The sequence below is a fragment of the Acipenser ruthenus genome, chromosome 1 (assembly GCF_902713425.1).
Source record: "Acipenser ruthenus chromosome 1, fAciRut3.2 maternal haplotype, whole genome shotgun sequence".
In the NCBI taxonomy this organism is placed as follows: Eukaryota; Metazoa; Chordata; class Actinopteri; order Acipenseriformes; family Acipenseridae; genus Acipenser; species Acipenser ruthenus.
In genome coordinates this window covers 50,333,523-50,350,113 of record NC_081189.1, presented here as the reverse complement: position 1 = coordinate 50,350,113, position 16,591 = coordinate 50,333,523, and the positions used below count along the sequence as shown (strand labels likewise).

General features: G+C 42.1%; 1 protein-coding gene across 13 annotated transcripts in view; it reads left to right on the top strand.

Annotated features, from left to right (window-relative positions):
• adgrl3.1 (adhesion G protein-coupled receptor L3.1) overlaps positions 1-16,591 on the top strand; it is a 450,501-nt gene that overhangs the window by 323,971 nt on the left and 109,939 nt on the right. For all 13 annotated transcript variants that reach the window (XM_059026057.1, XM_059026051.1, XM_034035060.3 and 10 more), the window contains one exon: positions 627-847. In XM_059026057.1, coding sequence (XP_058882040.1) covers positions 627-847 — 221 coding nt within the window. The remainder of the gene's footprint in view (positions 1-626; positions 848-16,591) is intronic.

The following is a 16,591-nucleotide window of genomic DNA, read 5'->3' as shown; positions in this document are numbered from 1 at the left end:
TCAGCTGTGTGACATTTCATTCCCGTTCATTTACAGAATAGAAACACCATTTCCCTTTAACAAGTTGACAAAGTGACAACATTTCTCAGTAGGAAATCTATAGTTAATTATATTTTGCTGTATAATAAGCATCATAACATTGTTCTTGTCATTTAACAACTATTAGATTGCATTAGGTCTCTTTAACAGAACCAATACAGACAAATCTTCAGATTTAACCCTTTCTATACAAACTTTTTATATTTTGGTTTAATGACCAAATAATTTTTTTTCTTTACAGCATAGAATGTAAAATGTTGTGTAGCAAACGTATCATGGGTAAATTATAAATATGGAAGTGTACTTTATAAGCTTCATTAAAGCTGATAAAGCTTTTCTTTGTAAGGGGCAGTGTTGTGTGATACGCTGCCGTTACAGATTCTGTTCAGTCCCCTGTCGGTGAGATGAGATGAGGTTGAAAGGTCTAAAACCACGTATGCAGACGAGCCAGGCTCTTTTGCATTGTGGTTCAGACAGTCGCTTGCAGTGTGCAGGGTCGCCAGTTTGCGCCCAGCCTCCACCCTGTTACATCTACTTGAGGCTTAATCAGACTGCTCATCAGTTGCTGTGTTGTTTTGTGCCTCCAGATTGCCTGTGCTGTATTTGCTGCTCTGCTGCATTTCTTCTTCCTGGCTGCCTTCACTTGGATGTTCTTAGAGGGGGTGCAGCTTTACATCATGCTGGTGGAGGTGTTTGAGAGTGAACGCTCCCGAAGAAAGTACTTCTACCTGGTGGGCTACGGTGCACCCGCTCTGATAGTGGCTGTGTCTGCAGCAGTGGATTACAGAAGCTATGGGACCGACAGAGTGTGAGTAAAAACATATTCAGACACCACATCTGCTTGTAAAATAACCTTTCATGTTGAGTAAAAAAATTGGGAAAGTCCTCTGAAATTATTACAAGGAAATCAGATTCCTTGGTGAGCCCTTTTTTATTTACCATCAATCAGGGGTGAAACTCTCAACAAAAAAGTACAGGTACTCATATGTGCAGCCAAGTCGAGCAGTTTTTTTTTTTTTTCCTACATGCACACAAAAAAAATGTAGACAATCTGAGTGCCAATGAATAAATAATTTATAGCTACGGTACACAATACATTTAAATCAAAAAAGCTTTTGAAAACGCTTCTCAAAGTGGAACAAGATTAAATGTGATGGAATTATGTCAGTGTTACACATACTGTACACCTTCTTCAATTGATTCTTCATCATGGTGTGATCATCTTCCCCCGCACACTTTCTGGCATTCAGCTTTGAAAAGTCTTTTCAGGAGAATATATATATATATTTTTTAAATAGATTTTCTAGTCAGCACGGCAAATACTTAAATTATGTATAAAACTGTAAATTCCAGTTTTTATAATGCTATTTTCAGATTTTCCCAATCTAATAAAATATGCTTTTAATATAGCATATAGACAATGTATGCATCAGATGAAGACTAAGAGCATGTCAAAAGGAATTTCTTTCGAAAGACAAGTAAACATGTCTCCCTTCCCCAGTGCTTGAGTGCAGAAACGGTAACACTCTACCACACTACATTATGAATCAGCATCAAACCGTTTAAAAATGCAACATGTTTAGTTTATTAAAAAGAGATAGGTGTGTGCGTTTAGTTACAGCATTCATCAGCATTCAGTTGGAGAATGGCGGCGTGGTCCAGTGGTTACAGAAAAGGGCTTGTAACCAGGAGGTTCCCAGTTCAAATCCCGGCTCAATTACTGACTCACTGTGTGACTTGAGCAAGTCACTTAACCTCCTTGTGCTCCGTCTTTCGGGTGAGACATTGTTGTAAGTGACTCTGCAGCTGATGCATAGTTCACACACCCTAGTCTCTGTAAGTCGCCTTGGATAAAGGCGTCTGCTAAATAAACAACTATTAATAAAGATTTACCGTAATAGAATGCTTTCAGATGTTATGCTAGACTTTTAGAATTACTATAACTGGTATTTCTTCTCTCGTAGAATGGTCAATCAACTTCTGAATCATTAACCAACTGGACTTATGAAGAGTTTAATTTAACACAACAAAACTTTACATAACTAGCATTGACACAAGCATGACTAGAATTTTTATCTTCATGCGAGTAACAAAACTCAGTAGCTTAGTTTTTAAATTAATTGCATACATTGAGAAAATAATTATGTATTATTTCTCTGTAGAGCTGTTCCCAGAATGCATTGATACACATACTTTATGTCGTATGCCCCAGAAAATAGCTATATTAATTGCTTTGAAGGTTTAAAAGAAAAACAAAAACTAAAATGTTAATCAGGAGACTAAATTAAATATTTCATAACAGTAAACTTACTTCTGATGTCATTCATTCAATGAACAAATCGTCTTTTATTTTGCTTTCCATTCCTTCAACAGAGAATTAGCAGTCAATGTCAAGGGAGGGTACCAAACACAGCTCATCAAAAGCAATAAATGCAGGCTCCCGAGTGATGCATCCGGTAAAGGCGCTCCGCGTGGAACGCAGGATGCGCCCTGTAGCCTGGAGTTCGCCGGTTCGAGTCCAGGCTATTCCACTGCCAACCGTGGACGAGAGCTCCCAAGGGGCGGCGTACAATTGGCAGAGCGTCGCCCAGGTGGTGAGGGCTTAGGTCTGCCAGGGTGTCCTCTGCTCACCACGCTCCAGCGACCACTGTAGACTGGCCGTGCACCTGCGGGTTTGCCTGTAAGCTGCCCAGAGCTGTGTTGTCCTCCGACGCTGTAGCTCTGAGATGACTGCAAGGCGGGCCTGCAGAGTGAAAAAAAGCGAAGCGGTCAGCTGACGTTTCGGAGGACAGCGTGTGTTCGTCTTCGTCGCTCCAGAGTCAGCGCGGGGGTGGTAGCGGTGAGCTGAGCCTAAAATACAATTGACAATTTCAAATTGGGAGAAAAATCGGGTAAAAATCAAAATGCTGACTACTAAATTTATAAAAGAAAAGAAAAAAAAGCAATAAATGCATGAATTTGATTACATTATTGACCAATCATACAAATCCATAGCGAATGAGACTGACAGATTGGTTGAATATTGATTGGCATTGGGGCTCCCGAGTGGTGCATCCAGTGAAGGCGCTCCACCTGGAGTGCAGGATGTGACCTATAGCCTGGAGATCGCAGGTTCGAATCTAGGCTATGGGTAAACTGGGTAAATTTAAAAATAAATAAATAAATAAATGATTGGCATCAAAGCTGCCTAATAACTTTCATGATCTTTCTGCCAAGTTCTAAGGTCAGTAGCTTTAGATGAAAAGCAGATAAAACAAGTCCTGGTACCCATTACCGGCATTAAAATAAATACTGGTACCGGAAGAATTTCATCCCTGCCATCAATTAAAACTTTTGTCTGCTACGCGTTTATCATTTTTATATTAATTTTTAGGAAGTACTTTTTTTTTTTATAAATTTAGTCATTGCCAAAAATTCTCCCAATTTAGAATGGCCAATTATTTTTTTTTAAGCTCAGCTCACCGCTACTACCCCTGCGCTGACTCAGGAGGGCGAAGACGAACAAACACTGTCCTCCGAAGCGTGTGCCGTCAGCCGACCGCTTTTCACACTGCAGACTCACCATGCAGCCACCCAAGAGCTACAGCGTCGGAATACAACGCAGCTCTCGGGCAGCTTACAAGCAAGCCCGCAGGCGCCTGGCCAGACTACAGGGGTCGCTGGAGCGTGGTGAGCCGAGGACACCCTGGCCGACCTAAACCACCCTCCCCCCGGGCGACGCTCGGCCAATTGTGCGCCGCCCCCTGGGAGCTCCCATCCACGGTCGGCTGTGGAATAGCCTGGACTCGAACTCGCGACGTCCAGACTATAGAGCGCATCCTGCACTCCACGCGGAGCTCCTTTACTGGATGCGCCACTCGGGAGCCCCTCATTTTTTGTTATGTTTTTAAAACAGCTCATATGTAAAAAAAAACCATGGGGATCAGGGTTTCAGCCTGATTTGTTTGGTAACTGGCAGCTAAATTTTGGGAACTGCTTACCAAAATGTGATTAAACTTCCCATTGAATTTACCACTAGAAAAATGTTGTGGTGCCCTTCTTTCACAGGAATGGCATTGATTGACTAAAGCTTTTAAGAGATATGAACATGCAGAATACAAGGATTCATTTTTGTATGTAACGTTCCATATGTTATTGTTGCCACATGGTGCAACTGTAATCTTTTATTTGCAAGTGTACTGTATATGTATCTTAGACAGGATAAAGATTCTTCCCAAATAGTTTCTAATGCAGGTATGCCACCCATCTTGTTGAGTTTTATAGTGCTACAATCTTGATCAGCATTTTAGTTCTACAGAATTCAATGAAATCTGGAGTTTTGTATACTGTAAAGCCTATTTTTGCAGATATTTATTAATTTCAACACTTTTTCATATACCTGTTTTCTTCACGTATTGTATAGTTCTCAATCTGTAGTCCGCGAACCACAGACTGAAGGCAGTGGTCCGTGGATGGGTTACATAATTACAGAAAGGAAGCAGCATCATAGTTTATAGATCCCCATTGCAAACCCTCAATTTTAGACCTTAAACTCAACTACAGAAGCAGGAAGAAAATGCATACATGGAGAATATCTCCAAGTTAAAAAAGGTCTAAATTTTCTGTCATACAAGAACATAAGAAAGTTTACAAACGAGAGGAGGCCATACGGCCCATCTACTCATTTGGTTGTTAGTAGCTTATTGATCCCAGAATCTCATCAAGTAGCTTCTTGAAGGATCCCAGGGTGTCAGCTTCAACAACATTACTGGGTCAGTTGGTTCCAGACCCTCACAATTCTCTGTGTAAAAAAGTGCTTCCTATTTTCTGTTCTGAATGCCCCTTTATCTAATCTCCATTTGTGACCCATGGTCCTTGTTTCTTTTTTTAGGTTGAAAAAGGCCCCTGGGTCGACATTGTCAATACCTTTTAGAATTTTGAATAGATTCAATTTTTAGCCTGTCTGCAAACAACATGCCTTTTAAAACCATGGATATCTGGTCGCTCTTCTTTGCACTCTTTCTAGAGCAGCAATATCCTTTTTGTAACGAGGTGACCAGAACTGAACACAATATTCGAGATGAGGTCTTACTAATGCATTGTAAAGTTTTACCATTACTTCCCTTGATATAAATTCAACACTTTTCACAATATATCTGAGCATCTTGTTGGCCTTTTTTACAGCCTCCCCACATTGTCTAGATGAAGACATTTCTGAGTCAACATAAACGCCTAGGTCTTTCAAAGATTCCTTCTTCAATTTCAGTGTCTCCCATATGATATTTGTAATGTACATTTTTATTGCCTTCGTGCAGTACTTTACACTTTTCTCTATTAAATGTCATTTGCCATGTGTCTGCCCAGTTCTGAATGCTGTCTAGATCATTTTGAATGACCTTTGCTGCTGCAACAGTGTTTGCCACACCTCCTATTTTTGTGTCGTCTACAAATTTAACAAGTTTGCTTACTATACCAGAATCTAAATCATTCATGTAGATTAGGAATAGCAGAGGACCTAATACTGATCCCTGTGGTACACCACTGGTTACCTCACTCCATTTTGAGGTTTCTCCTCTAATCAGTACTTTCTGTTTTCTACATGTTAACCATTCCCTAATCCATGTGCATGCATTTCCCTGAATCCCTACTGCATTCAGTTTGAGAATTCATCTTTTATGCAGGACTTTGTCAAAAGCTTTCTGGAAATCTAAATAAACCATGTTGTATGCTTTGCAATTATCCATTGTTGATGTTGCATCCTTAAAAAAATCAGGCAGGTTAGTTAGACACAATCTCCCTTTCCTAAAGCTATGCTGTCTGTCTCCAAGGATACTGTTACCATATAGGTAATTTTCAATTTTTGATCTTATTATAGTTTCCATAAGTTTACATATAAGTCAGGCTTATTGGTCTGTAGTTACCTGATTTGGTTTTGTCTCCCTTTTTATGGATCGGTATTACGTTTGCAATTCCAGTCTGTCAGTAAAACCCCTGTGTCAAGAGACTGTTGTGTAGCAGTTTGTAAATAACTTCTATTGGGAGGATCTCATCCGGCCCAGGGGATGTGTTTATTTTAAGAGCTTCTAGTCTCTTTAACACTTCTACCTCTTATGCTAAAGTTATTTAAAACTGGACAGGAACAGGTCGACATGTAGGGCATGTTGTCTGTATACTCCTTTGTAAAAACCTGTGAAAAGTAATCATTTAATATATTTGCTATTTTTACCAGTATATGATTTTGCCATTTGTGTCATTAGTACCGTGACCCGTGCACTGTACCGCACCATTAACGCATGTGTGTACTGTGCATTGTGCACCATACCTTACCGTGGGTACCGTGCACTGTACTGTGAGTACCGTACCTTTTTCAACCATACAGTACCGTGCACCGCACCATTTGTGCCATGTGTCTGTACAAGGAATTTTTTCTGTACAGTACTGTACTAGTGCCTAGGCACAGTGCAGGTACTTAAAAGTAACCAAGGCTAAGTACCATCCCTGATCTAGTATCAGTGGATCGGGTCATAGTGACTTGCCACTGTTGATGCATTACAGTATTATTGCCGGTTGCATAGCAACATTGTTGTGTGTGCTAGTCGACAGTCCTTTTAGGTTACTAGTACTATACGCTATACTGCGATAGTAATTATAGCTCAGTGGTTGTTTGAATTGCACGTGCAAAACTAGTCTCCCCATGGAGATAATTATTTCCATTACACGAGAGTAGATGTTAAAACTTCATGCTGATTTGAACTCGGCTCTCGCCAAGATAAGTACCAACTAAGACGTAGCTTTACAGTAAACTAACGTGATCCATAGGTGTCTCCATCCATTTGCGCTTCCTTCTATATGATGATGTAGATATCCTTCTGTCTGGTGTTGATGGCTGAAGTGTAATGCTGGCTCCAGGGATCAGCTTATAGCCTCCCTAGCGCATCAGGAAACACAACGGCTTCGATATTGGCTCCGGGGATCAACCACAGTGTGGTCTCCCCAGCGCATCAGCATGACAACCGTCTGGATTGAGCTAAGTAGGGTACATCTCTGGGGTCTTCAAGTGGGCACCTTCCATCCTCTGTGTTTCGTCGACTAGCCCACGACACCTCAAGAGGGCTCGACGGCGATTCTGGCGTCCCAGCATCACCCCCCTCCGTCCCCCACCCAACTCAGCCCAGCTTAGTTACCTGTACATCAGCTTTCCTTTCTATTGTGCTTGAGATCCCCAGCCAGAATCTTTCTGTCTCAACCACAGTCAGTTGCTGCTCCTCTCTGCTGCTTCAGATAAGTTCTTCACTGTGCGATGCAACTCTTGGCCACTGAATCCGACGTCTCTGAGAAACTGGGTTGTAGAGTGTGCCACAAATCCTCGACATCCCACCTCCACTGGGTAAACCCGGACTCTCCATCCTCGCTGTTCCGCTTCAGTGGCTAGTTGAGCATACCGCAGTTTCTTCTCTCATATGCCTCATCTACAGCATCCTCCCATGGCACTGTTAACTCTACCAGGTGAACAAGGCGTGCTGATCCAGACCACAAGACAATATCTGGTCGAAGGTTAGTGGTGGCAATCTCAGGTGGAAAAATAAGCCGTTGACCAACATCTGCCAGCATTTTCCAGTCTCTAGCAGCTTCCAGTTGTCCTGGGCGAGGCTTGGTTTTAACACCTTTTCTTGGTGGTTGCTTTCCTGGGCGGAGGAATGTTGTCTTTTGTGTGTAATGTTTTGATGGAACAGGTGGCAACTTATTGGTCATGTTATGCTTGTCTTCCAATGCTAAGGCCAAACATCGCAGCACCTGGTCATGGCGCCAAGCAAACCGTCCTTGGCTAAGAGCCACTTTACATCCTGTAAAAATATGCCTTAATGTTGCAGGTGATGAACACAAAAGACATGAGGGATCCTCTCCTACCCAGAGGTTTAGGTTCTGTGGTGATGGGAGAAAATCATATGTTGACCTGATGAGGAAACTGATCCTGCTCTGTTCCATTGACCATAGGTCTTGCCAGCCAATCTTGCATTGTTCCACACTCTCCCATCTCATCCATTCTCCCTGCTTGGCCTGGGAAATGGCCTTTACACATCATCCTCTCCTCCTGCTTTTGCACCTCATTGACTACCAGCTTCCTCCATTGAGCTGGGGCTGCCTTGTGCCATGTAGGAGGAGCTGAACTGAGACCAAGACCCCCTCTTCCATGCTGAACTTGCCCCATGATATCACCAATTCAAAAGGCAGCCTTTGCATCCTCCACAGCTTTCTTTGCCACCCACCTTTCTTCCAGTTTTCAATAGATGAGGGTATAAACAGCTGGATTCAGGTAGACACAACCAGGGAAAAAAAAGAAACTTATTCAAACCCGGTAGTAGTTGTCCACATCGGTACAAACATTGGAAGAGACAGCTCAAGATCCTGCAAAACAGAGAGCTAGGAAGGAAATTAAAAGACAAGACCAAAACTGTGGTATTTTCTGGGATACTGCCGACACCTTGCAAAGGACCATATGGACAGCTGGAAATAAAAACTCTAAATGCATGGCTGAAATGGTGGTGGTGGGAATGCTTAGAGGACTGATTAGAGGAGAAACCTCAAAATGGAGCGAGGTAACCAGTGGTGTATTAGGTCCTCTGCTGTTCCTAATCTACATTAATGACTTAGATTCTGGTATAGTAAGCAAACTTGTTAAATTCGCAGATGACACAAAAATAGGAGGAGTGGCAAACACTGTTGCAGCAGCAAAGGTCATTCAAAATGATCTAGACAGCATTCAGAACTGGGCAGACACATGGCAAATGACATTTAATAGAGAAAAGTGTAGGGTACTGCACGCAGGCAATAAAAATGTGCATTTTAAATATCATATTGGAGATACTGAAATTGAAGAAAGAATCTATGAAAAAGATGTAGGAGTTTATGTTGACTCAGAAATGTCTTCATCTAGGCAATGTGGGGAAAGCTATAAACAGGGTTCATACACTTTTTCAACATCAAAATTCCATACTTTTTCCAGACTTCCATTTATTTTTCCCAGACTTGTGTTTGTTAGTTTCTACTAGTTTTCCGATAATTATCCACATAGGCAGGCAGCCGCAGAGCATTATAGCTTTTTGATCCAGAGCAGAAGTTGCACCAGGTTTTCTAAAAGTATTTGTCAGAACCTGGAGATGCAAGAGACAATGCAGGTATGCAAAAGAGAAGTAAGATACAATCTAAGAAATGCCCAATATTTGAGAACTATGTTGCATTATTTACAAAGAGAAAATAAAAAAGTTGTATACTACAAGTAAACTTGTGCCAAAATAGGATAGTATAATGGTACCAATAGTATACTAAAACCAGACAATTTTGGCACAAGTATACTTGCAGTATACTACTTTTTTGTAAGGGATGATATTGAATTCTGATACCAACTTCTATATACCCTCTGTTAAATGTTGAACACTATAGGAGGTGAAAAATAACAAAAATGAAATAAATGTGCATGCATTATATATTAAAATGTGCAAGTGTCGTTGTGGCAATGTGCCCTGCCCTTGTGTGCGTGTCTGTGTTGTATGGTGCGTGTGTAAATGTTGGTGTATAGTCATTGGTACACGGGATATAAACGGGTCTGTGTTTCACGTGGTATTTAAATTGTATAATTGTATTTAGGCACGGGATTGCACATCACTGCACGTGCATTTAAAGTAATATGCGCGCACGAGGTTGCACATAATTCACGTGCTGGGATTCAAGTGAATAATTAATTAGTAATTGAATCCCAGCACAACGGTATAAATAGATGCACGTTTCATTCACTCGGGGTTGGGTGTTTGGTGAGTGGAGAACGAGTGTGGAGAAGGAGAAACTAAATAGCAAAACGAAAGTAAGAACGTAAATATAAGTGTTTCACTCACCGTGTTTGTTTTGTTTGTCTCTTTATTTTGGCGTGAAGTGCCGTGTCCTGTGTTTTGTTTCAAACCTTTTATTTTCTGTTCTGTCTGTTAATCATTAAATACTGAGCGCGGTCACGCGCTCAGCTTCACCAAAACCCCAAGTCTCTGTGTATTACTTCCTGTTTCTGGTCTGACGCCACCCACTCCGACCGTCTTTGTCACACGTGGTGTCATCGTGGATTAACAGCGCCTCCTAGACGCAGACCAGAGAAGGAGTACAGTGTGTTTTTTTGGGGAAAAAAATAAATAAAAAAAAATGGATTTTTTTTTTTGGAGAAAGGGAAGGAGGAAAGACGCTAGAGAGGAAGCCACAGCAGCACCCATCCGGCAGGGCAGTGACAGAGGAGGTGATCGACTGGCTGCTGGATCAGGAGAAGCAAGGGGGCCCCAGAGTAACATCAGCGCAGCAGATGCAGGCGGTGTTAAAAAGGTGCCCTGCACCGCTACTAGCAAGGCTGTTGTCCTCTCTAGCGCCCAAAGGGGAGGAGCCCAAACGTCCTACGCCTGAGTGGGAGGAGCCCGAACGTCCACAGCCCAAGAGGGGGGAGTCGGTGCGTCCAGTCCAAGAGGGGGGAGTCGGTGCGTCCACAGCCCAAAGAGGGGGGAGTCGGTGCGTCCACAGCCCAAAGAGGGGGGAGTCGGTGCGTCCACAGCCCTAGGACCCAAGCTGCCAGCAGAGGGGGAATGCCTGCTGTCCCCACCTCCACCAGCAGAGGGAGAATGCCTGCTGTCCCCGTGTCCACCAGCAGAGGGAGAATGCCTGCTGTCCCTGTGTCCACCAGCAGAGGGAGAATGCCTGCTGGTATCACTTTCCCCACCGTCACCACCCGGAGGAGAGGAGCAGGAGCTGCCTCTGCCTCCATCACCTACCCCTGCAAGAAAGGCAGAGCCGCACTAGTCCCCTGCAAGAGAGGCAGAGCAGCACCAGTCCCCTGCAAAAGGGGAGACTACACGCTGCTCCCACCTCCGTCGCCAGGAGACTACACGCTGCTCCCACCTTCACCACCAGGAGCAGAGGAGCAGGAGCTGCCTCTGCCTCCACCAGGAGCAGAGGAGCAGGAGCTGCCTCTGCCTCCACCACCTCCACGAGCAGGTGCTGCCTCTACCTCCACCACCACCAGGAGCAGGAGCTGCCTCTGCCACCACCAGGAGCAGAGGAGCAGGACCTGCCTCTGCCTCCACCACCGGCTGGAGCAGAGGAGCAGGAGCTGCCTCTGCCTCCACCACCAGGAGCAGAGGAGCAGGAGCTGCCTCTGCCACTGCCAGGAGCAGAACAGCAGGAGCTGTCTCTGCTTCCCGTACCTCCACCACAGGGAGTACGGTGGCCGGAGCCCCAGAAAGGGGAGGAGGTCTGGAGACCACCAACCCCAGCAGCAGTTTCGCTGCCGGAGATCATGGGGGAGGTCAGGAGACCTGCTCCCACTGCAGCACTTGTGCTGCAGGAGATACTGTGGCCGGAGCCCCGGAAGAGGGAGCTGCCAGCTACGAAGAAGGGGGGAGGTCAGGAGCCCACCCCCCAAGCAGCCTTTCCGCTGCCAGGACTGCCCCGGCTGAAGGAGTCAGTCTGGGAGCTGTCAGCACGTCTGCTGACAGCATGGCCAGTAGCAGCCTGGCTACTGGCAACATTGCCACCTGTGGGCCCCTTGAAGCCTCTGGTCCTGGCCCAGGACTTTGTGTTGGACTTAAGGGGGGAGGTGGCCGTTGAGGCCTGTGTGCTGCGCACAAGGGGGGGTATATGTGGCAATGTGCCCTGCCCTTGTGTGCGTTTCTGTGTTGTATGGTGCGTGTGTAAATGTTGGTGTATAGTCATTGGTACACGGGATATAAACGGGTCTGTGTTTCATGTGGTATTTAAATTGTATAATTGTATTTAGGCACGGGATTGCACATCACTGCACGTGCATTTAAAGTAATATGCGCGCACGAGGTTGCACATAATTAATTCACGTGCTGGGATTCAAGTGAATAATTAATTAGTAATTGAATCCCAGCACAACGGTATAAATAGATGCACGCTTCATTCACTCGGGGTTGGGTGTTTGGTGAGTGGAGAACGAGTGTGGAGAAGGAGAAACTAAATAGCAAAACGAAAGTAAGAACGTAAATATAAGCGTTTCACTCACCGTGTTTGTTTTGTTTGTCTCTTTATTTTGGCGTGAAGTGCCGTGTCCTGTGTTTTGTTTCAAACCTTTTATTTTCTGTTCTGTCTGTTAATCATTAAATACTGAGCGCGATCACGCGCTCAGCTTCACCAAAACCCCAAGTCTGTGTATTACTTCCTGTTTCTGGTCTGACGCCACCCACTCCGGCCGTCTTTGTGACAGTCGTATATTAAACATACAAGTCAAATACTAAATACACCCTCGCTATAACAACCCTGTTTGGGTCCAAAGCCTTTTGTTCGCTATAGTAAAAGGGCAATCCAAATCGAACAAGCTGCTGGAGTAAGTTAAGGAAGTCACCTTGGATAAAGGCATTAGCTAGATTAATACTAGTACTGTTTTTATTCTTTGATTTTCTTTATTACAGTATGTATCACTACTACCACTAATAATAATAATAATAATAATAATAATAATAATAATAATAATAATAATAATAATAATAGCAATGAGATTGTGAATAAAAGTAGAATTACAAGTACAGTACCTATTTGTGGCATGGTGTATCCAGTATTCTGGCGATATCCTATTCGTTGAAGAACACAGTACAATTTGTAACTTTGTTTAAAAATCATAGCCTTCAATATAAATTTATATATTTTGGCTGTCGTAGTGTCCATTTTGCCCTTTGTTTCACTGGAGCAGACAGAGTCATGTGACATATACCAGTGCGCTGACTGGATAGGATTGCTTGAGATGTCAGGACCTTGTCAGGCGTGTTACACGGGGCAATCCTCGTGCGATTTGGTCGCAAACAATATAGTTGCTACTAGTAAATTGCCTAGACAGTTGCCGCTAGAGCTGCTGACCCGCTTTCGAAATCAATTATTATTAATAAAAAATGTGGAATTATTTTCATTCTCCAATTATACTAGTAAAGTTCCAGACTTTTTCAAGACTTTCATAACAGACATGGTTTAAGCATTTTCAAGCCTTTTCAAGCCCTGGAAATCAGTTTGGCATTTTTCTGTACTTTTTCCAGACTAGCATACAAATCCTGAATTAAAAAGGCCAACAAAATGCTTGGATACATAGTGAAAAGTACTGAATTCAAATCAAGAGAAGTAATGTTAAAACGTTACCATGCATTAGTAAGACCTCATCTAGAATATTGTGTTCAGTTTTGGTCACCTCGCTACAAAAAGAATATTGCTGCTCTAGAAAGAGTGCAAAGAATTATTCCGGGTTTAAAAGGCATGTCGTATGCAGACAGGCTAAAAGAATTGAATCTATTCAGTCTTGAACAAAGACGACTACATGGCGATCTGATTCAAGCTTTCAAAATTCTAAAAGGTATTGACAATGTCGACCCAGGGGACTTCTGAAAAAAGTAACAAGGACCAGGGGTCACAAAATGGAGATTAGATAAAGGGGCATTCTGAATAGAAAATAGAAGGCACTTTTTTACACAGAGAATTGTGAGGGTCTGGAACCAACTCCCCAGTAATGTGGTTGAAGCTGAAACCCTGGGATCCTTCAAGAAGCTGCTTGATGAGATTCTGGGATCAATAAGCTACTAACAACCAAACGAGCAAGATGGGCTGAATGGCCTCCACTCGTTTGTAAACTTTATGTTCTTCTTTCTTATGTTCTTCACAATTACATTTGGTTCAAATGAAATCGTTGCTCTAGGCTCTGCACCACATATTAGCTTGTCTCAGGTGTAAATATGCTGCTTAGGACGATACGGTGTGCTTAAAATTGATACTATTAACTAAGACCACCTGCGCACCTCATTTACATATTTTATTCAACAGGGTGCGCACATTTCATGGCGTCTGGCGCAGGCAAGACTCGTATACATTTCCGCCAGTATGTTGATCGGTTAGGCACTTCTAAAAATTGACACGAGGAACTTTATGGAGTGCAAATGCTGTTAGGCATACGCCTCAAGACTGGGCTCTTTAAAATCCACCTGTTAATCCTTTCACTAAAGGGTACCTATACTTAATTTTACTCTTGGGTTGGCAACTGTTCATTTAATACAAGTGTATGCAAAAATGTCCCAAGAGCACAAAAGACCCCCTGAGCATCAAAAGAAACGAATCACTTATATTTGGATAGAATTCACTAGATGTGATTGAAAAAATGACAAACTCTGTTTTAGAGCAGGTGCAGCGACTTTTTATTGTGCTGATTAACAATTGACATCACAAAGACGCTGCAAAATGATTTGTCGATCTTGAGCAAGTGTTGTGACTATTGGTCTCCCAGTTCGTGGCCTGTCATTGACAAAGTTTGTCTGGTTATACCGTCTTGCCAGGTTTGAAATTGCTGGCTGTGAGCACCCAAGACAGCGAGCCACAGTACGCTGCCCTAATCCAGCCTCCAACATGCCGATTGCACGAAGGCGCTGCTCTCTTGACAGACGTGGCATATTGTTTTTTTCTGTGATTTTCTTTATTGCTTTTATTCAAGCTTGCAATTCAACAGCGGAAATCACTCCATATCCAGTGTCCAATCAACTGTCTCACTAATTAGGTGAGCAAGTGCAGACGCTTCAGTCATAGTCACTCAAGAGTGTCATGGTCAAGATGAATGATCGAGTGATTAAAAAGAAACCAAAAACATTGTCAATGTCCATCATTTATATTGTTTTCGAAAATAAATGTGTTATAATAGTGACAAGTTTCTTTTGATGCTTGGTATGTTATACACTCAAGATATCCAATACACTGAAGACTGAAAGTAAAAAATAAAATTAAGGGGTTGAATTTGCCAAACTCAAGGACAGTGATCAAAAAACTTCCCTTTTTAATGTAGCCTACATTGCAGTTTAACACATACATATTGCTCATGTGTCATACTGACTGCATTATAGGGGTACATACATTTGAGCTCATGCTGTACAGTACAAACCCCTTTATTTATTTATTTTTTTTGAAAGTGTTGAAAACTTTCCTCAATTCTAAAGATAGAAATGACACCTCTCCCCCCCCCCCCCCCCCCCACTCTGCCAAGAGCGTTGCATAGCAAGGAGTTATAACTCTACCCAGATTTTATATTAAAAAGTAACTATTTATTGCACTTTCTATAGACAAGTGCACTTAGTATACAGTTTAACTTTCAGTGCTGGTGCATATGCCAGAATAAAAATTAACTGTTTTAATTATTATTCTGATACGAATGACGATTATCTAATTTAGTCATATCAATCATGAATGTATGTATACCATATTTTTACTTCTCAAATTAGGTTAGCATATTAACTAAAAGCAATACGGAATCTCAAAATGTGTATTCATTTGGCGCCAATAAAACGTTTTACCAAAACAATATTTTGCGCCATTCTAATGAAATGTAATTTTGCAATATTACATTTTATTACATTACCCAAGACTCAAAACTTTAACCTTACATTAATGATTAATATTACCATAGATCAATGCTTGGTTAAACATTTTACTTTTAAGTATAGCTGCTTGTCGGTTTTGATAATATTGAAGCATAATGATTATTCTTATGGGTCTGCTAAATCGGGTAATGGTCTCACTTCTGTTATACTGCAGCAGTTAGAGGTTCTAAATTACATTATCAAGCTACAGTATTTTAACTCTACCCTTATTTGTCTTCAATAATGCGTCTGAATTTGCACCCACATATATTCATTCATATGTTTTGTTCTGATTACAGTATTCATTTTAGGGAAAGGAAAGTGGTCATTAGAATGGGAACTGTTTCATAACAAATCAGCATTATTAAACAAACTTTGGACCAGGGCAGCACTACTGCTTTTAAATTTTGTGATTGTTGTCGAGCAATATAAAAACGAAATCACGAAACCGATTGGAAGAAAATCCCCTTGATATGCTTATGCGGATCAAATCTCATCTGTCAAGTGGTAGAGAAGTAAACCTGGCCAAATTATGTTATCACTGGAAGAGCTGGAGAGATAGAAGGGAGAAACATCCGAACCAGAGACAGTCACCCTCTCCTTTTCCCATCATCTGGCCTGTCATCTACATATTCTGTTTCAATCTGGAAGTTCTTGTTCATCTGGTGGCAGTGCTTACTTCTGAATTTTCTAAAACCAGTAATTTATTATCCACTATTTTGTACATTTGTTCTGTTTGTTATATACTTTGAATAATGTGTCATAATTTCTTTTTTTTTTTTTTTACGCAGCGCACATAGCCTTTATATCAGTGCACAAACCCAAATTCATTCCACACATGGCTGAAGAAAATTAGAGGGAACATTGGTTACATTTCATACTTGAAAGGGAACGTTAGGTTTTTATCATAACCCTGGTTCCCTGAAATACAAATGTAACCATTAACCTTCAAGGTCACTGCATCCATGATTGCAGCAGGCTTGATTAAATACTAAATAAAACAATTTTTTGTTATATTCCTAAACAAAATCGCAGTTTTGTCTTACTACATGAGATAAGAATTAAATCACATTCTATCACAAGCCGAGGCACCTGTGATGTTGACACGCCAACTTTCTTTTCAACAGTAGCCTGAGAGACTCAAGCTC